Source organism: Plectropomus leopardus, chromosome 24 (genome assembly GCF_026936395.1).
Source record: "Plectropomus leopardus strain MGB_pleo_1.0 chromosome 24, ASM2693639v1, whole genome shotgun sequence".
In the NCBI taxonomy this organism is placed as follows: domain Eukaryota; kingdom Metazoa; phylum Chordata; class Actinopteri; order Perciformes; family Serranidae; genus Plectropomus; species Plectropomus leopardus.
The window spans coordinates 6,446,334-6,467,033 of NC_142199.1; the positions used below are offsets into that span (position 1 = coordinate 6,446,334).

The 20,700-nt window shown below is 37.9% G+C and overlaps 2 protein-coding genes across 3 annotated transcripts in view; one reads left to right on the forward strand and one right to left on the reverse strand.

Moving 5' to 3' along the window:
• Positions 1 to 16,671, forward strand: part of creb3l1 (cAMP responsive element binding protein 3-like 1) — a 44,327-nt gene extending 27,656 nt beyond the window's left edge. For both annotated transcript variants that reach the window (XM_042513149.2, XM_042513150.2), the window contains 10 exons: positions 1,025 to 1,179; positions 1,270 to 1,351; positions 2,426 to 2,628; positions 3,883 to 4,029; positions 4,687 to 4,745; positions 6,247 to 6,315; positions 11,090 to 11,192; positions 11,574 to 11,736; positions 12,465 to 12,624; positions 13,122 to 16,671. In XM_042513149.2, the coding sequence (XP_042369083.2) occupies positions 1,025 to 1,179; positions 1,270 to 1,351; positions 2,426 to 2,628; positions 3,883 to 4,029; positions 4,687 to 4,745; positions 6,247 to 6,315; positions 11,090 to 11,192; positions 11,574 to 11,736; positions 12,465 to 12,624; positions 13,122 to 13,158 (1,178 nt within the window). In that variant the 3' untranslated portion in view covers positions 13,159 to 16,671. The remainder of the gene's footprint in view (positions 1 to 1,024; positions 1,180 to 1,269; positions 1,352 to 2,425; positions 2,629 to 3,882; positions 4,030 to 4,686; positions 4,746 to 6,246; positions 6,316 to 11,089; positions 11,193 to 11,573; positions 11,737 to 12,464; positions 12,625 to 13,121) is intronic.
• On the reverse strand, positions 15,913 to 20,574 carry harbi1 (harbinger transposase derived 1). Its single transcript, XM_042513151.2, has 7 exons — positions 20,455 to 20,574; positions 19,091 to 19,256; positions 18,802 to 19,004; positions 18,625 to 18,712; positions 18,073 to 18,280; positions 17,804 to 17,979; positions 15,913 to 16,964 (listed from the first exon to the last, which is right to left on the reverse strand). The coding sequence occupies exons 2-7, from the start codon at positions 19,253 to 19,255 to the stop codon at positions 16,764 to 16,766; spliced, it is 1,041 nt and encodes a 346-aa protein (XP_042369085.1). The 5' UTR covers position 19,256; positions 20,455 to 20,574; the 3' UTR covers positions 15,913 to 16,763.
• Between the last annotated feature and the right edge of the window lie 126 nt (positions 20,575 to 20,700).

Sequence of the window (20,700 nt, forward strand, 5' to 3'; positions counted from 1 at the left end):
AGCCCATCTTTTATTTCAGGGTTGATACACACTAGCTGGAGACAAATTATGCACCACAGTTGCCAGAGCGTCGTCGTCCAGCAGTCTGTAATAACCAGTTTTGTCAGGAAGTGCTTGAATGTTTTGGGGGAAGCTCTTTGAAAGTGTGATTTATAAGCTACCAGTTACTTCCCATTGGAAGACCTCCCTGAAGGTCCCTCAAAAGAAATATAGGTTTACTTTCATAAGCTGATCTGAAAATAAAGTTTACTTTGGTTTTTGCAAAGGACCAGGAGCTTTCTTAGCTGGAATTAAGGTGTTTGGTTATTAGCAAAAACATCTGATATTTCAGGTATTTTCTATTATTTCTTTTTTAGGTCAACTATCTACCTTTATATCAATATCACATATATTTTCACATGCCCTATTTTCTACCATCAAGCCTTCTGTCCACTGAATGAAGTGGACAAAGGTTTAGTTTCAGTAACTGACTTAAACCCTTTAACACCTGAACAAATTGGTGTAATTTCTTTCAAAAACATAGGCGCAACTTGGTGTGAAATGTTCCACGAGTTGAAAAATTACTAGATTTAGAAAAATAGGTTTTTTTTAAAAGCTAGAAGAAGAAAAGGAGTGTCTAGGGTGAAAGAAAATCGAAAGAAAAACTATTTTCCTTAGTAAAATAATGTTGTTTTGAAGGACCTTTTTTTTTTTTACTTTTTTCATTTTTGTTTTGTCTTTTCTAAATTAATTTTCAGGTATTTTTTGTCATTTCTTCTTTCCTTGCTCATTGTCTTCCTCCGATGTATTTGAAAGAAATCAAGCTCAGTTTGCTCAGGTGTGAAAGGGTTAAAAGGTGAGCCTACTCTGAGAAGTACTTTAACCCTCACACAAGAGAGACAAAGATTTAATTGGTTTTATAGTTTTGAAAGAGGACCTACAAAATACTGCAGCTGTCCATCACAAAATGGACACATTTAGCTTTCTTAGGTAACAAAAATGCCTTTGTAAATGTTGATTTTGTGCTATTTTGTCTTTCCTGTAGAATTTGAATGGAGCTTCAGTCAGGACCTGTCTGCCATCTTGGTGAAACAGGAGGAGCCTGATGTGGGTCAAAGGTTAGATCCTCAGCCTCTGGAAGGTCCGCCTCTCATATTAAACCCCGCCCCCCCACACAGAGGGTCGCCATGGAAACACACGGTTGGCATCTATCTGAACTTTAAACACTACAGTTGATTTTGTTCAAAAACACCGTTTATCAGCGTTACTGTTGTTTTTGTTTTGCTGCAGGAGCCCAGTCAAGACAGTGTAAAACCATTAGCCATAAAAGATGAACCCAGAGAGATTGGACAGTACCTCAGCCTGCCCAGCGGTAAACACACACACTCACACATGTTGCAGAAGTATCACAATTCAATTCAGCAACGATTAAGAAGTGATACAAATGCATCCAATCCCTGCAGAGCTTAAAAAGTTTGCTTAATCCATGCAATGTTTTTCAAGAAAACATGTTTAAAACATTAAAATGTTTGCAAATTAACCAATCAGGACCTTATTCCAGCTAAAATAAAACGGCTGTTGCAAGATACGGTCCAATGAAATTAATCCTTGGCTTCAGAAAAAAGTCTCAGTCAACAAATATTTGTTGGTTTTTATTTCCCTCAACTTGTCTTGTCTTCTCCCGAGCTTTAAAACCTAGAATCAACCACTGATTGAAAAAGGTTGTTGGTATAGATCTCTAGTAATGCCTAGATATTGGATGGCAAGATGACGCCTATTCATTCCAATGGAGTTGCTCACCCGATGTATACACCAAAAAATGTTTTAAAAGACGTAGTTTTTGGGCAATGTGGACAAGAAAAAGTGGAGATGACATGCAGCAAAACGCCGGTGCAATGAGGACGAATACCCTCTAAATATGGAGCACATGGTCTACCATTTCAGCTACCTGGGAAAGTGTTGCAAATGTAAAACCTACATGGCTCCAAAAATTGATAACAAAAAGAGTCATATCCTTGTTTGCAGTCCGAGGTGTCCTGTCAACAGGTTTGCAATTGTCTCTTTTGTAGTGGTGGTCCATTGGCAAAATGTTTTTGGGCCACAGGGGATTTTTTTGCTGCAGTACTGTAAGTGGCCACTGGAAATAACGGAAACAAGGCTGAGCAGCGTTCATGGTGACCAAGTTGTTGGGAACACTATTCCTCCCTCAGCCTGGGAGCCAGTGCAACCTGACAGACCAAGTTCAGGACAGGAACAGCCCTCCACAGCTTCTGGTCTTTGTATCTGTATCACGTTGTTGTCATGTTTGAGATTTGGACCTATTTTCTGCATTTTCAGCAGACACAGAACACCAACAAACCTCACGTGCTGTTTGAATCGTTAAAAAAAAGTAGAATTTCTCAGGTCAGAGTCGCAGCACTCAATCATCACCCTCCTCTCCATTTAGACGATGCTCTCCAGCTCCCGCCCACCCCTCCCAGCAGTAATCACGGTGACAGCGACGGCTCCCTCCCTCCCTCCTCCCCGCACCTCCCTCTGCCACCGTCCTCCCCTCAACCACAACAGAGGCCAGGAGGTCGTGCCTCCTCCTCATCCTCCTCCTCCTCTTCCTCAGCCATCTCTTCTTCACCTCTCCTCACTGCACCACATGTGAGTAAAAGAACGCCTCTCCAAATCTCTCTGCTCAGAACTCATTTTTTTAAATTTATTTATTTTTTTAATTTTCATATAATCTGCTGACAAAATGGGAGCTATTCAATGAAATTCAATCTTTTCAGTGTCTTGCCATTGTCAGCAGCTTTTCTTTAAAAATAAAATGAATCACATGTGTCCTGATGCCATAACGTAATGCGTTATAACCAAATGTTTACAAAGAATTGTTCACTGTCAGCAAAAATGTTTGATTCGGTCATGATGCAGCTGAGCTGCTTTAAAATCACAACACAAAATCGCTGTGTTGTTCAAAGGAACAGCTGATGACTCAGTCTGCAGGGTTTATTTTAAAGGAGACCTGTAATGATTTTGCTTATTTTCTGTCATACATATCCTGTCACAGTTTTGGATGTCCATATTAAATGTTGCAAAAGTTTAAAAAAATGAGGTAAACACATGTAAAATTCATCTCTCAGACCATTATTAATATTCTTTTTCCAACATTTTTCTACTTTGGCTACAAATTGACGTCCACTTGGGGTGGATTTCTTGATATCATCATCTGATCCAGGCAAAGTTATGTAATAATGTTTACATTATATACACTGCTACATGATAACATCAGGAAAACATGTGATCTTAGGTGCTGATGTCTCTTTGATTTGTCACTTTTGACTTTTTGCCCAGTTGTGAAGTGATGTTTTTAGAAGCTTTAATTTTGGTTATTTTTCATGGTAGAAAGTGCTGCCATACTTTGTTTCAGTCATTTCTTGGCTGCAAGTATCACTGCTACATGTAGCTACATGACAACATCAGGGAAACTTGTAATCTTGGTTGCTGATGTTGTTAATTTCTCTGCGATTTTGGATCGTACTCCTGCTACAACATGTGAATATTCGGGTTTAGAAGCTTTTTTTCATGACTTTTCACACTGGTAAGTGCCACTATACACTCAGTCATTCCTGGCTAAAAACTTGAATGTGTTGGCTCAAACGCACCTTCAAAACCTTGAAGACAGGTGTGCAGGAGGACAGGTGCCAACATTGGGTATTTTAGACCAAGGGTGAATACAGGTGTTCCAGTGCAGACAGTATGAGGAAAATTGTATTTTTTGACCATAAAATCATGTAAACATGTTCTAGTTGAAACCCCAAACATGATTCTAAACCTGCAAATGAGCATGACAGGTCAACGTCAACATAAATTGTTGATAAAGGTTGTAAATGTATTGATGTTTGTGTTGTTGTGCAGAAGCTGCAGGGTTCAGGACCCCTCTTGCTGACAGAAGAAGAGAAGAGGACCCTGGTTGCTGAGGGTTACCCAGTACCGAACAAACTTCCTCTCACCAAGAGTGAAGAGAAGGCACTGAAGAGGGTCCGACGGAAGATTAAAAACAAGGTAAACACTGCACCTTTCAATTTAATTGTGCTCACAGCTGGGCCGATATATATATAAAGCTATTTACAGAGCCGGTGAATCTGACTGACATCAGGAAGCTCAGACGAGAAATCAAAATCAAATGATGAAACAGACATATTATTATTACTGAACAAACATTATTCAAAGCATTAACTAACATCAGCTCAGTCTGAGCAGATTTCTTTGGGTGCTTAACATTAAGAATTCAAAGATTGTCGGTTACTGTATGAAAACACACTCGCCATCAAAAGTAAAAATGAAGATCAACCCCAGGTACACTCTCATTTAGCGTTTTGCTCATTATTAGTTAGTTAGTTAAGCTCTGTGTCTCTTGGATGGCTGCTGCTTACAGTGTGGCAGCTGGTCGCTACCTTTTTATAAAGCCCCATCCTCACCTGAGCACTGTGGGGGTACACCAATAAACATCCCGAACACAGTAAATAAGAAGAAAATACAGGCAGAGGGCAAGTCTGCAGAAAAATACACCACCACACACTTCTTGTGAGTCAAAAGTAATAACTGAGAGGGATTAATTCTGTATGTCTCATATTTTTTAGGAATGTCCTACATATCAGAGCTTGAATAAATCATAAAAATCTTTACATCTTTCTGACATTTTTCTGTTTTTCTTTGCAGATCTCTGCTCAGGAGAGTCGGAGGAAGAAGAAAGAATATGTGGAATGTCTGGAGAAAAAGTAAGGCTTGGAAAAAAAATCTTTGTCCTTGTGTTTCCATTCCTTTTCCACTCCTTTTGGTTTACCTTTGTATCTGGCTGACTTTTTCTGCAATTTCCAACCCCTTTTTTTCTCATCATAGTCCTATCAAATGGTATTAAAGTAAAGGTACTACAGTATATCAGTGGACGGAGCTATCAGGAATAGTTTAGTCAGATTCAAATTAATAAGGATAAAGGTGGTGTAATTGTATATGTTAGTTCTGTATGTTTCTGATCAAAACACTCAGCAGCCTCCCAAATCTGATGCACTCGTGATTAACCTTTAACATTTTCCAGTAAAGGATCTTTTAAAATGCTATTTCTTATTGAACCAGAACTAAATCATGGAGATAAGTGTTGAACTGCTAAAGTATTATTGTTATTTCAAGCAGTTTCATGCCAGCCAGACTCTCGCAAATGCTTAAAATGATGCTTACATAGCGATGTCTATGCAATAAATGAATTACTTTTTTCATCCACTCCTCCGAGCTGTATTTAAAAGGGCTTCATTTGGTCCAGAAAACAACCATGATGGCTAGTGAGGTTGAATCTAACTACAGGCCTTTTTAGACATAATTTTGTGTTCTTTATGTGCATCGCTGACATCAAAATAACAAATGCAACTGAAAAAAGAGAGAAAAGATAAATTTGTGTAATGCTGAAGTGAGCCTGGCAGTTAAACTATAGTTAGGAGGTTGTGGAGATTGTGATAACAGACAGTCGTGCCCTGCGGGGGTTAAACTGCAGGCAGAATATTAACAAACTCCCTTCTAATTCTGGGGTCAGGTACAGATGTCCAGATGAACACATAATACATACAGGATGTATTTCATCACTAAAAGTGAACAGAAACTCCTTCCTCTCTTTTTTCCGTTGTTATTTTGGCCATTCATTGCTGTGGCAGGACTCCAGTAACCTGCTGAACACATGGGTCACAGAGTGAAAGAGAGGTGAAAATGTGGGCTTGATTTTCACAACACTTTGATTACAAAAAGTTCCCAAAATGGCTCATAAAATATCCCAAAAGGGAAAGATTGAACAATTAATGAAGAGGATGTGTAAAAACAGAAACCCTTCTCTTTCTTTGTGTTTATGTTTCCTTTTTGGACAGGATTATTGAAGGATCCTTTAGAAATAAAACAGCAGGACGACTTGATGAAAAGAATGTGTATAATAGAGACGTATCTGAACCAAACACTCAAGGAGATCAGGAGGATTATGGGTAATAGAGCAAAAGATTAAGAAGATGTTGAGTCAATAATAGATGTCAATGGGATTAGCAGATGACGGAGGGAGAGAAAAGGAGGCGGACCAAGGGGACAGTTGGATTGTCTCTCATCCTGCAAAAATCCATATCTGTGCTTTGTCCAAAAATTAGAATTTAAATGTCAAAATGAACTGAGCTTTAATGAGTAATATTGTTTCTGATCAGAGTAAAAGACCATTAAAGACAATGAAAATAATCTGTTTGTGTGTATCAGGGTGGAGAGCTACACGTCAGAAAACAGCGACCTGTGGAGAAAAGTAGAAAACCTGGAGACCGCCAACAGGTGAGGTCTTACACACACACACACACACACACACACACACACACACACACACACACACACACACACACACACACACACACGCACGCATGCTGGCTGACAATAGTGTTTTCTTGTCATTAGTGTTGTCAAAGACATGCAGGTTAACTGGTAACTCTGAATTCGTTGTCTGTCTCTATGATCGTCTGTTGACCTGTCCAGGGTGTACTGCTCTCGCCACCTGTGAGCCTTATTAGGATACCCTTAGTAGGATAAGCAGTTATGGATAATGAATGAAAAAGGGATACATATTGATATTGAATATTTGACACAGTTTTAGTACTAATTTTCCGTTGTTTCGATAAAGTGGTACCGGCTGTACTTTCTTATTGCCTCTTAACACACCCTGACACCCAGCCCTGACACACCAGGCCAATATTCGGTTGTCAGTCAATGTTGGGCTGTCAATGAGTGTCAGTCACCCCCGTTTTTGTGGTGTGTTTGCACTATTGGCACTAGTCACGCCTTGTCAGCTTTTGTTGACCTTTTTTTGACGTCTGAGATGGCGGAGCCCGCTGGTGATTGAATTCACTCTTACTGGAAATTCAGCTCAGCGTACAAGAATAGAAACCAAAGAAAGAAATGCAAATAAATGAGTAAAGTTGTTATATTAGGTAAGATTATTATTCAAGACATTCGGCTCTTTAGCAGTATCAGTTCATAATTGTGTTATTGTTCGCTAGTGCACAGTAAATATCCTCTGTTCCTTTAACATGGGGTTATTTTGTAAATGTACTGGCAGACTGACATCTAGAATCCATCCTGACAGTTTTTCGGTTTCCGTTTTTTTATGAGAAATATGGACAATTGCTCTGTGGAGAGTTATTTCTCTCATACAGGTGCAGAACGTACTTGACTGTTGGCCTTAGTCTTTGCCTTGTGTTCAGGTAATATGATACGACGCCTTAGTTGTTACTAGTTTTTTAATGTCTGTTTGGTGGTAACTTCAGTCATTCTGCTGTTTGCTGCAACCAAACAAGAAAAGGAAAGTATGTGATATAATGTTATTGTCTTGCTATATTTATCATATAGTGAAAACTTTAAATCATATGCCCACAATGCCAATTTTCCCTGTGATATCGAAAATGGCATTGAAAATCAATATATTTCAAGGTATTGTGTCGAAGTTAGAAATGCTTCTTGCCGTTGTGTCTCTACACAGACTGAAACTGTTGTAATCTGGCTCTGAACACTAATAACAAAGACCCGACATTCTTGTAATGATGTTTGGATTATCATCACTGAAAATAGCAACACGCTTGCAAAGAATGCAGCTTGATAAGCTGAGGGTTGAATGATCTGCGCTGCAGCAGGGCTCGCTTTTTTTTATCTTTACTTGGAGAAATAATGATTAATATAACTGTAAAGTGAGCTGCAGTCAGGTAGTCTTCAAAGGACAAATGCACTCGTCTGCAGGTTATACAGTACATACAAGTGTTCATGCTCTGAAACAGTTTATATGCAGTGTGCTGCATCGAAAGAATTATAGGAGTCTAAACAGAAATTTGTCTGCTCTCAGACTCACCCAGCGCTGTTTGTCTCCTCTGTTATTATAACAATATAAAACCAATCTGCTATTATCCGGGAGTGGGTAGATGGGTGGGTGGGTGGGTGTGGTGATGCTGGGGGTTGAGGGGGGGTCTGTCTGTCTGTCTGTCTGTCTGTCTGTGGTGGCCTCAGCCTGTCATTAAAGCTGCGAGTTAACAGTAGCTTTCATCATGGAAGGCAAACCCCCTCCCTTCCCACACCACACACACACACACACACACACACACACACACACACACACACACACACACACACACACACACACACAGATGAATATGTTAAACCACCACACAGAGGAACAATGAGTTGGCACAAACTGGGGGAACATGAGTCAGCACGCTCACTCTCACATAAATGCCAGAATATGTGCAGGTCTAAAATAACGCTTTTAAACGAATGAGCTAAATTTAAGATGCAAGTTCCTAAAAATGCCCCAAATGCAGTTATTAGCGGTTGTTTTGTTCTCCATCCAGTGGTTTCTTTTAACTGCATGTCCACTTGGTTCCATACAGAACTGGGTTAGTGCGACCGGTTTATTAGTTGTACAGAAGAACTCAGTCTTCGTAGTTTTCATGAGTTATTTTCGATTTTTGTGTCATGCCAAACATTTGTTCCGTTTTCACATGGGATTACAAGACACCCAATATTTTTTCTGTGCAAAACAGAAACAAATACAAACATACGAAAAACACCACAAAAACAACATCCTCAAAATGGACTGTTCAAATGAGAAACTACCAAATATTCACACATTATCTTGACCTTTTTTCCTCTTCTCCAAGGCTTTCTCCAGATAACTGGCAAATTTAAATGTTTCATATTTGAACAGCCAGCTCAGTCTTCATGCATCTCCAGAACTCAGAAATACTGTATTGATCCTCGGGAGTAGATTAGGTTACATTTTAATTGTTCTTATTTGCATATAGTCAATAAATCATAAAGAAATTGAAATAAGACGTATGTGAGAAAACAATGTGCATTATGCTAAAATATATAGCGCAGTATATGCATGTAAATATATGTCAAAGCAATATCTTGAAATAAGAAATACAAGAAATTTGTACAGATATGTGCATCTTACTATAAGTGTGCTGATCATAAAATGGAGTGGCGTGCATGTGGAGAGCATTAGAGCAGGTGTCTTTGACGATTTTCAGGCCAAGGGCCCCTTAGCTGAAGTGAACGATGTGTCCGAATGTCTTGCTCAAAAAAAGTTACAAAATGATCCACTGCAGCCCACATAAATGTCTGTGCACTTGATACACTGGCGATAATGCATCAATTGGCTGATATGTGCGAAAAAGGCGCCACACAGTGATTTACCTTCAACTATCTCAAATGATCGCACAAGGATTCATGGGAATATCACAGTCATATTTTCCAGGCCTGGAAAAGTCATGGAACTAGTAAAACTTTAAAAATTACGATGATTTTGGCAACATAAAGACATTTTGAGATTATTATTATTGTTTTTATTTGGAAGAAGAAAACTGGTTTGGAAGTGTTTATTGAAAAGGTTTGGGTGATTTTTTTTTTTCTTTTTTAAATTTTTAAAAATATTTTTTTGCTAATTCTCTTATCCAACAAAAAAAACTTTTCAGATGGAGGTCCCTGATGTGGAATTGTATCAAATGAGGGTCTGTGAGATAATGTGTATCAATTCAGGGGTCCTTGACACAAAAAAAAGTTTGAGAACCACAATTTTAGACAGTTGTCTTAATTGTCACAATTGTCTTAAATTGAGATTTAAACATTGACTTTTTAGAGACGTTTATTTGATGTCTGAGCCAAAATCAGATAAGAAGATTGAAAATAATGTCATGTCTGTGTGTCCAGTGCTGATAGAAGTTCCTGTTATGTTTAGGAGGAAACTGCTCACTCCCCTAAAGTGAAAACAAGAAAAAATCATTAATTAAAATAATTTTAAATGTTCCATTCTTGTGCTGAGAAGTGACACACAGTATTATTCACAGAGTCCACCAGCACGACCTTTCAAAGCATAAAAATTGTATTAAAAGCAGCAATAACTTTACAGTAAATCACTGTGGTTCCACATCAAAGACCAGTGTGAGTGATGCTGGTCACCATCATCTCATATAAGTTTATTACAGCTGGCAGCACACAATGTAATACTACAGTCTGGTGCGTGTGACACACATGAGACATCTGATTGACCACTTTATTGTCTGGTTTCGTTTCCAGCTTATTTAATGGTTGACTGACTCGCTGGTGGCTGGTTAAAAGCTGTAACTGGTTCTCTGTCTCCACCTAATGGTCAGAGTGAGTCCTCAACGCTACTGACTGCTCATACCATCAGAACCCTGCTCTCCAGATCCCACTCATATACTGTATTATTCTGGTTTTACTGGTGTAGTCTGCCCAGCTTGACGGTACTCTTTATACACTTGTGTTAACTGACACAGTAGCAGTAACCCAGGTGGATAAAGCAGACTTTAAAGTACAAGAGGAGATAAGATAAAAGAGAATTTAACCGGTGTAGCTTCCTCGAGGTGCGGCACAATCTGTGATTCGAGGAAAGAAAAATCTTCGACCAAACAGATTTGAGGGTTCCTGCGGATCCTTAAATACTCTAAAACATGAGGCCTTCATTTCTATTAAAATATCTTAAATCAATCTTTCTAAAGTCTTAAACATGTTTTTGGACGTGACAAGTAGGATTTTGGAAACTGCTTTTTCTGATGTTGCATGGTAAAATCTCAAAATAAGTGGTAACATCTACTTTTCGTAATTTGATTTCCCAAATTCCTCTTCTGAAACTCATCATGATAGGAATCCAGGCAGTGGGATCTCACATGCCGAGTGAAAAACAAAATCACCAATAAAAGGCAGCCAGAAAATGCCATATATTCCCACTTCACTTTGTACCAAATAGATTATTGTATCATAATATATTTATTGTCTTTCATGTGTTCCACTCTTAAAAGTTTTTGTTTCAACACTTGGTATAGATAATCTAGCAATTTCACAGGACAAAAATGTCGTGTTTTATGTTAAAATAAATATTTTGGCAAATTATCCTTCAGTTTTGGTCACTGTGCGATTGTTAATTTTATTCCGAGAGGCATTAAAAAAGTCTTAAAAAATTTTCCTTAAGCTACAGGAGGCCTGTTTTTCTAGTGGTGATATACAGTTTGTAATCTTTATTTTCTCTCTGTTGGTCTTTCTTCAGGTCTCTCCTACAGCAGCTCCAGAAGCTTCAGTCATTGGTTTCAGGGAAAGTCGTCCCCCGTTCTTGTAAAATTGCCTCAACTCAAACAGGGACATGCCTCATGGTAAATATAATGCTCGTCTAACTGTAAAGCTTCTCACAAACATAAATTTGAATACTGTTGTTATTAAAGTGACTGTATTTGCCCCTGGAGTTTTTCTCATCATAATTGTAATTAAGAGCTGCAGTGATTCATCAATTAGTTGTCAACAGTTTAATTAATAGCCAGCTCTGTGACCATAAACTGAGTGTTTTTGGTTTGTGGATTAACACGACATTTGAGGACTTCATATTGAGCTTTTTAGAGTTAATATTTTTTACAATTACAACTTCTCTATTAAATGAGAAGATAATCAACAGATTAATCAACAATGAATGAATGAATATTCCTTATTGGCAGCCCTGTTTAACCCCTTTTTCGTGTTTTGCTCCTCTCTCTGTGCAGATGGTGGCCGTGTGTTTTGTCCTGGTGTTGGGCTCCTTCTCTCCTTGTTTCTCCCCCCTCTCCCTCCTTACTCACACCTCCTCTTTGTCCTCATCCTCCTCTTCCTCTCAACCCTCACCCTCCTCTCCTCTTCCGTCAGCGGACCTCTACACCACCAGTCAGGGTAAGTCTTAAAATATGTCACCTTTTACTCAACTTTATTATAGAAATGATTCTTAAGTACATTTAAAAGATTCATGCAGTCTCGATCTCTAACACTAAGTACCCTGAATCTGAAACTGCACAAATCTATCTGTAAGCAACACCAATATATTTGTCATTCATACTGGTAACCTGTTTTTGACTTTATATATATTGGGTTGCACCTTGTTTTCACTTTACTGTTATCTAGTCTAGGTTTTTATAATTTGCTCCTTAATGGTATGTTTTTTAGATAGATAGCAGAAACAATAACAAACTGAGAGCATCAAATTTTATGAAGGAAACTTCGTTGTTAAATTTCTAATAATTCATGACAAAAGTATGATTCCAAAATAAAACACATGAAGAAGGAAGATAGATAGAGATCCCTGAACTTTAGTCTTGTAAAGAGGACACGAGTATCAACTTTCTCTCTTGCTGCATTCCACTTCCCTATAAATTCACTTCCTTAAGCCACTTACCCTTGGGGAAACCCTTATGAAACCAGAGGTTAGGCTGTCATCACGTTAAGTACCACTCCTCTCTGCCAGCAACCAGCCTCTGAGGGCTGAGGGGAAAAGCCTGCGAGACTGCCCTCACCATGGGGCTGAAACTGTGCCCCGCTCATGGCCTCAGAGATCGTTACAACCTAAAATATAATGTTGGAAAATGACATGAGAATGAAAACCAGTATGTGTGTGTGTGTTACAGTCCGTTCCCGCAGCCTGCTCTTCTACAACGATGGGTCTCCACTGGAGGAGAGTTTAGCGACATCAGAAGGGGAGAGGCTACAGTCAGAGGGCCGCGTCCAGACGAGCCGGTACACAGCTGACAGCAACAACCAGACAACTGGGCCTGAGTTAGACCGGAGGTAGGGAAAAAAAGACAAAGATCTTTTGTCAGATTGATTACTGTAATTTTATAGCTCTGTAAACACAACATCTATTGCATGTCTGTCCGTCCTGGAAGAGGGATCCCTCCTCAGTTGCGCTTCCGGAGGTTTCTGTCTTTTTTTCCCTGTTAAACGGTCTTTTGGGGGGAGTTTTACCACCTTCTTTTCATATTATTTATTTTTTTTCTGGACATACCACACTGACTTTTTTTGACACATTATGCTTTGAATTTTTTCAACGTGTTATACTATGGCTTTTTTTACATACTATACTATGATGTTTTTACAGTTTTTTTCAGCATAATATATTCCCTTATCCGCTGCAAGGGTTCAAGAAAAGAGGGATGCCCTCTGAGGCAAATTTTGATTTGTGATATTAGGTTTTTTTGCATAAAATTGAGTTGAACTGAATGTTTTTATGCTGATTTTTAAAAAATTCCTTCTCAATACTAAGCAAACGCGTCTTTTCTCCTTAGAGAAACAAAACCAGAAGGAGCCTCTGAGTTTTTCTGACACAGCCTGACCATTCCTACCATGACTTCTAACCTCTGACCCCTAAAAAGCCCCGAAACCTCCAGATTCCTGAACTCAGCGGGCTTCATATCAACATCCACCTGGATCCAAATCAGTCCACCATCATCCCTTTTGGTGAGCCTCAAGACAAGACGTCCTCCCATCCTCCACAGCCGGTTCACTGCCTGTACATGGTGCTTCACCTCTCTGCTTCTACAGACTCTGCGACACCTGAATATACTTGATTTTAAAGGGAACATCTTATCAGAATTTAAACGTTTATGCATTCAAATCCAACTAATCTGTTATTATTTAGTTTAAACAATCATGTCATCAAGTACATAAGAAACATAGGGCCTAATTAAGATGTAACAAAGATGCAATTTGTAGCATTTTAACAAAAAAAAAAATCGAATCACCACAGGCAGCATTTTCAAGAAGAAAGGCCGATAAAGAGCCGCCTAAGCTGTGATCATGTGCGACGAGTATTATCCAGAGGTGTGGACTTAAGTCACGTGATTCGGACTCGCGTAAGGCTCAAGTCAAAAATTCACGACTAGGTTCGATTTGACTCACGGCTAATTTTTTACTTAAACATTTATGACTCATGAGTTTACTTGAACTAGAATCATTTGACTTGAAAATACTTGATACCTTCCCCCAAATATTAAAAAGTATGTTATTTAAAAAGTGTGCCACAAATTAATGTTTTGATTAAACTAATGTTAGCCCTGTTCATTCCCACCAAGGACACACTTAAATCCCCATATCCACTTTGTTTAAAGCAATCCGACAGTATTTAAGCTGAAGGAGAGAAACGTGAAGAGCTAACGTTATGCTACTGAATGCCAGTTAGATAAAAAATATACCAATGTCACGTTCAAAAATGATGTGGCGGTCAACAAAAACCAAATTGCTGTATGTCAAACTTGGGGGTCAAAAATTACAGATGGAGATGCAAAAAACCTCCGACTTTGCACAAAATTGAAGTTTAGTCAATTAGTCGAGGCTAACTTTTCGACAAGCTTGTTTGAACAAATAACACATTTTTAAAATCATCCATATTTTTTTAGAATTTGAGATATTATGCTGTTGATAAAATGGTATTGCGTTTGATGAAGGGTGCATTTTGACTTGTTTGAAACCCAAAGTTTAAGACCTGGGACTTGACTTGTGACTTTTCAGTCTTGACCCTGGACTTGTCCTGTCTTGACTCTGGACATCCATGCCTTAATTTAGGACTTAACTCTGGACTTGAGTGCAACGACTTGAGACTTACTTTGGACTTTAAAGATAACGACTTGGTCCCACCTCTTGTATTATCTCATGTCGAGTCATACCTAATGCAAGTATTAGCAGCTTTCGGCTTCCTCCCTTTGTCTCCAGAACTAATGTAGCGTATCATTACCATTTAGAAGCGAGCATTGTGGGAAATGTGGTCTTTAAGTTGAGAGAAACCCATTATGATACACCTTTGCACCTTTGAAGAAAACTCATGAACATAAATAGTAATATATGGATACTTGATGGACCTCCACTGTGGAAGTATTTTACTTCCAAGACAAAATTAAATAATGAAAATGAACTTTTTTAAAAGGAAGTTGTGCCATTTAAAAAAAAGTGCCTTCCAGTTACTTAAAATATGACCAACTTGGCCTTAAATCTAAAGCCCACACTCACTTTAAAAAAATGTAACTAGATTACACACTGTTTGTTTAGGTTTCTCTAATTCTTTTTTTTTCAATAACCATAAACTGGATTAATTTTGTGGAATTTTTGGGGGAAATATTTTATTTACGTGCCTGTGGATGTAAAAGCTTGTCAAATTCATCTTTGAAACGAGCCAGCTTTGGTTGGAACTGCTTTGTGTAATGTGTTGTGTAAAGTTTTTCACATCCAAATTCTACATAATTTTGGGGGACCAATATTTTCATATCAAGGGACCATTAAAGGAGGTCCAGACAGAGGTTGGGAAACATGACATAAAAGTATTTTTATGGAATTAAAAATTGCATATGTAATATATTTGCAGCATCAAAAAAGAGCATATTTAATTTATGCGAAAAAAAAAGAAATACTGAACATGTTTTTAAGGTTAGTCTATGTTGTCTTTTTTTGTTTTTATAAATAATGTTTACAAAAAACACCAAAATACAACTTATAATATATTCTGAGCATCAAAAAAAGAGCATATTTATTGTATGCAAGAAAAAAAAAGGAATTGAATGTTGTGTTTTGGCTTTTTAGGATGATGAAGTTTTACATGACGGTGTTCATTCACATGCCGTTTCATGGGAGTGTAAAACTTTGACATGAACTGTTTGTGTCTTTAACTGTAATACAGTGTTTATGTGTCACTGCTGTCGCATGAAAACCAAAGAGGGGCTCTTTTTGCTCCCCTGTGATTTAAAAATGCTGTTATCTTGTACACTTACACCTTTAAAAAGATAATTTTTACGCTCAATCTGAAGTTGTTTTTGACCTAAAAAGACAAAGTTATTAATCACAAATCAACAGCAAAATTTGAAATGTAAATGTAGATATTCTTCTGTCATAAATTTGTTGAATCGAGCAGCAGAGGACACATTTCATCAATACTAAATGTGCTCATGCGACAGCAGTGTATGTTGTATTTATTCCTGTTTGTAGAAAGTGTGTATATATTGATGAAGCCAATCAGGGGACTGAAATATTCCAGGAAGTAAAACACCACTAGCTTCATTATCGCCAAAAATTTGAGGGAACACTGAGACATTTTCATAAATAAAAAAGTCTTTATTTCTTTACCACTATTCTGACAATGTCAGAAAAAAATTGAAAAATTAAATGTCATGGTATTCCTTCAAATTAACAGCTATAAAAACAGACATTTCACTGTCCCAGACCAAACCTTTGAGGAAATAATTACAAGTCTTTGTCATTACAATCAACACACATTTTTCCGTTATTTTTTTTATTATTATTCATCTCTGTTTCATTTTGTGTCCCTCCTCCTGTGTGTGCGTACACAAAACCATCATGTGACTGCAGCCCGTTGCACAAACATCCTGTCATTCTCACCCGTAACAGTCGTATTGCACCAGTGTACATAACAAATGACAACCTAATGTGCAGTTGTTGTAAATAAGGGCCTTGTTTTTGTATTGTGATATAGTAGTCTGAAATTTTAACCTGTGGAATCATTGTGGGGAAAAATGGAAGATGTAAAGAGGGGAGGGATTTTTAAAAAATAAAGGGAGGGTGACTTTTTTCCACTTGTATAGAAACCTTGATAACAGCAGCTGCACACAGTTTGAATAGTTTTAAAACACCTCAGAGTGCTTGATTATTTTCACCTGTTCTTGTTTGAGAGAGAATAATCAAGCACTTTCCAGGTATTTAAAATGTGTTTGGGTGGAATGTTGTCTTGGTTTGTTGTATAGCGTCTTGCATGTTCCTCCATATACAACTATGTTATCTTAGTGTAGTCCGTAGAGTAGAAACCAGCAAAATATTAAAAAACTGCATCAGCAACACTGTGTCTGTGGATTTTCTCGCTTTAAATTCAACTTTATATTATTTGTTTTGGTCCCAGTCTTAACTGAGTCTTGATCCCTTTTTCCAGTTTAGCTGAAGTGTTTGAGTATGAGCTGTTTCCGGAGGTCCTCTGCCTGGATGTCACGGTCCTCGGGTCTCTGTTCGATGCTCTCGGGCTGTTCCAGAGGGTCGGTTCTCTCCAGAGTCCAGGCGTCCAGCCCTGACTGCAGGGAGGCGTTGTGGAGGACGCAGCAGGCCAGCAGGATGGATGAACTCCTCTCTGGAGAATACTGCAGGACAGGACAGGACAGGAGACAGGATAGTGAGGTACGATGATGAGGATGCAAAAGTTAGTCTGATCTTTTTTGTAGTCACATGCAATAAGAGTTTGCAATGGTTAGGGATATTTTCAAGATCGATTCCTTTGAAGATTATTTTCCATCCTGCTCCTGGTGTAAAACAACAAACTTCCTGTAAGAAATGTGATATTTTAACAATTCCTTATGTGTCCGCAAATACAGACAACTCTAGAAACTACAGGATAAAAGGCATCATATGTGGACAGTATTCTTTTTTCAATTTGGCATCAATATAATCCATAAAAATAAACTTTTAAGGTACAAACTTTACATTTTGGATTTTCAACTTGCTACCAGTCTCCATTGATTTGCTGTAATATTTTAGTTGGAGGAGACCTTGGGAAAGTAAAAACACATAAAAAATATAAATACAATTGAATATAACACCCAAAACTCAGAATGCTTTAACAAATAGAACAATACTTGAATGTTTATCAAAATAATTGGCAGTTAATTTTCTATCAATCAACTGCTTGTAAAAACTCTTTGGTAATTTAATTTATAACAAATCATCGTATTTTTCAAACTCTTCTTGTGATTTTCATGCAAAAAAAACTAATTTGAGAAGTACCTAAAGCTGTCAGATAAATGTAGTGCTGTAAAAAGCACAATATTTCCCTCTGAAATGTGGTGGAGTAAAAGTATGAAAGTAACAGGAAAAATAAATACTCAAGTAAAGTACAAGTACTTCAAATTCATATTTAAGTTCAGTACTTGAGTAAATATACTTGTACTTGTAAATGTACTGGTTACATTCCACCTTTGTGTACCTGAAGCGATCTTTTGCTGCTGTCCAAACATCTGAATCTGGTCTGGATGGCTCTGAAGGTTCTGTCCACGATCTCATGTGTCGCAGAGTGAGCCAGATTATACTGAAACTCTGCAGGCGACTCTGGGCAGTCGACAGGTGTCATCAGCCACTTCTTTAGAGGGTAACGACGGTCACCTAGGAAACAGAAATCAAAAAGAGCTTTATTCCTCTTTTGAAATGGTTCAGACTGCACTGAATGACGGAAGAAATCTGAAATATGTGTCTCACCCAGCAGCCAGCCGTCCTCTACGTCCTGCAGCTGTTTGCTGAGAGCAGATCTCTCTAAAACATCTGTGTCTTTGAGTCCACCTGGCCAGTGTGTTTCTGCGCTGAGTAACAATCCTCTGGCATCACAAACCAGCTGACAGCCCACAGAGTGAAAGCCCTTCTTGTTCACGTATGACGAGTCTTCGCTGTTAGGAGCTTTGATGGTGACCTGGAGGTGAAGTGACAAGAAAATCAGTCAGACTGTCACCTGTAAAATTATTAGGAAAAAGAGGGGGGAATCATAGTTATAATATTTTAAAAACACCAAAACCTTCAAAATATTAGAAAAAATAAAAATCATCCCAAAAACTCAAAATTATTTAAAAAAAAAAAAAAAACTACAAATTAAAATGATGAAAAATAGAAAGAAAAACACCCCCCAACTCAAAATTATTAGAAATAAATAAACAAATGCTAAAAAAAAAAAAACCTTTAAACTATAGATTTTAGAAGAATAAAATAGAACCGAGTAAATGCATTTAGTTACATTCTACCACTGTTAATAACTCAAACCTGAACACAGTCCAGCACCCCGAGAACTCCTGGAAATCCTGCCACTCTCTGAAACTGCTGGAGGGACTGCTCTGTGGTGGAAGGATCTCTGGAAGAGAAACATTATTGTTGCTGTTATCATACATTTTATTTCTCTTATTATTGTTTTTAATATTTTTGTGTTATTGTTGGTATCACCTGTTGAAGGTGATAAACTGTGGAGCCTTTTCCACCAGGGCTTTGGTCACATTAGACACACATCTCGACATTGACGCCTGGCTGATCCCTATCGTGTCTCCCATAGATGTCTGGAAGGAGCCAGATGTGTAGAAGCCCAAAGCAGCCAACACCTGGACCTCAGGGCTGATGGCTCTGGAGCGCTGGGTACGTCTGCAGAGAGCCTGACAGAAATCACACATACATAAATACATTTAAATCAATAGATAACAGTGTGTTTATTCAAAACTGAGGCTTGGCACATGCACACCTCTCTGAGTAACTCCACCAGATACAGAATAAAGTCTCGGGGGAAGCCAAAGTGCGTGAGGAGGAACTCGTCAGGGACAGAGTCCAGGTCAAAGCGGTCCAGTGTCTTGTGGCCTCGACCGTGTAAGAGAAGATCACAGTCCAAGATGGCTATAGGGATCGCCATGCTGTGGGTAATAATATATTACAAGTATTTTATTGTATTACAATTTATTTGATATTTATAGAGGATTATTTTCATACTGTAAACGTGCACACAACAAAGGTACTTCCACTTTGTTCTTGGCATCAATAACATATGCTTGTATGAATTTTATACCCGACTGATACTGAAATCTACAAATTTGTGTGATTAGGGACTGCTCGTCATCTATGAAAGTGAAGAGGGTGGTTGATTTGGCTTAGGGGAAAGACATTCAACTTTATATAGTTATATTTTATATTTTATTTTAAATATCCTAGGAACCCCAAAGCCTGCGAGTGGGTTTTAAGTGCATGTTTTCTTTAAAAATCTCCAAATTGCAGTCCCTAATATGTAAAAAACAAACAAAATAAAACATATAAGTAACAATAAAACAGAAAAACTAAGAAATCAAATAATAGTAAGTAGTAACAACTGAGCACATTGTTGGGTTTTTTTTTTTCAAAAACACAGGAATAAGGCAATGAGCAACTTGGTAAGACATGGTCCACAGATAGGGAAAAGACAACAGCTAGGGGGAAACTATAATTATAATTCTATAACGCTAAAAATTGCATATTTAAAAATATGCAACAGAATTATATAATGATTTTTAGCAGTTTTTCCAGGGGTAATTGGGGTAATTTCTTCTTCAATTGTTCATTGCAGTCCTCCTATGATTTTGAAAGAAATCATCCAATTTGTTCCTGTTACAGAGTGATAAACACTCACTCCCAGTGCATTAAACATTATTAGAATTGCCTCCCTCATTTTACACCACCCCCTCCGCTGTCAATGATAACGAACAGTCTCTAAACAGTTTGTAAAACACCATAAACTATAATATAAAAAATGAAGTGACAATGTAATGGTTGATTATACCGATTTAATTTTGTTTCATTTTATTACAGAACGAATATAGTACTCGTTGACTGAAAAATCGTGTCAGATTCTGACTTAATCGCATGTAAAAACAGTCCTCGTGTTTTAAAGTTGGCGTTTGTTATCACTATATAACTGAATCAGTCAACATGCTAACTAGCTAGCTTTCCACCTAGCATTAAAGCATTCCTAATTTCAGCTATGTGTGTTTTTGAGGCAAGACTACGAACATACGCAGCTGAATAGCTCTAAAATGTAGCCATATTTTATTTCGTTTGCGTTAATAAAGAAAGAGCTTTTACCTTTAAAAATGCAGCATTTCACAACCAAAACAAAACACAGGAACAATCAACCCGTGACGCTCATTCGCAGATTCGACACAGGAAGTGGCGTAGTGTATTTTAAGTACAGATTACGGATTTATAGCAACAAAAAGGTAATAAAAACCTTACGTTATCTTGTTAATATTCACTAAATATAACTGTCGTGTCTCGTGTTTTATCGGTTGACGATATACATTTTATAGACCTGAAAAAAAAAATCAACGA

Excerpts from the sequence above, each read along its gene's own strand:
- harbi1 (XM_042513151.2), bottom strand. The coding sequence starts at position 19,255 with ATGGCGATCCCTATAGCCATCTTGGACTGTGATCTTCTCTTACACGGT. Across the intron at positions 19,005-19,090 it reads TGGTGGAGTTACTCAGAGAG|GCTCTCTGCAGACGTACCCA; the intron begins GTGTGCATGTGC and ends GATTTCTGTCAG. Across the intron at positions 18,713-18,801 it reads CAGTTTATCACCTTCAACAG|AGATCCTTCCACCACAGAGC; the intron begins GTGATACCAACA and ends TTTCTCTTCCAG.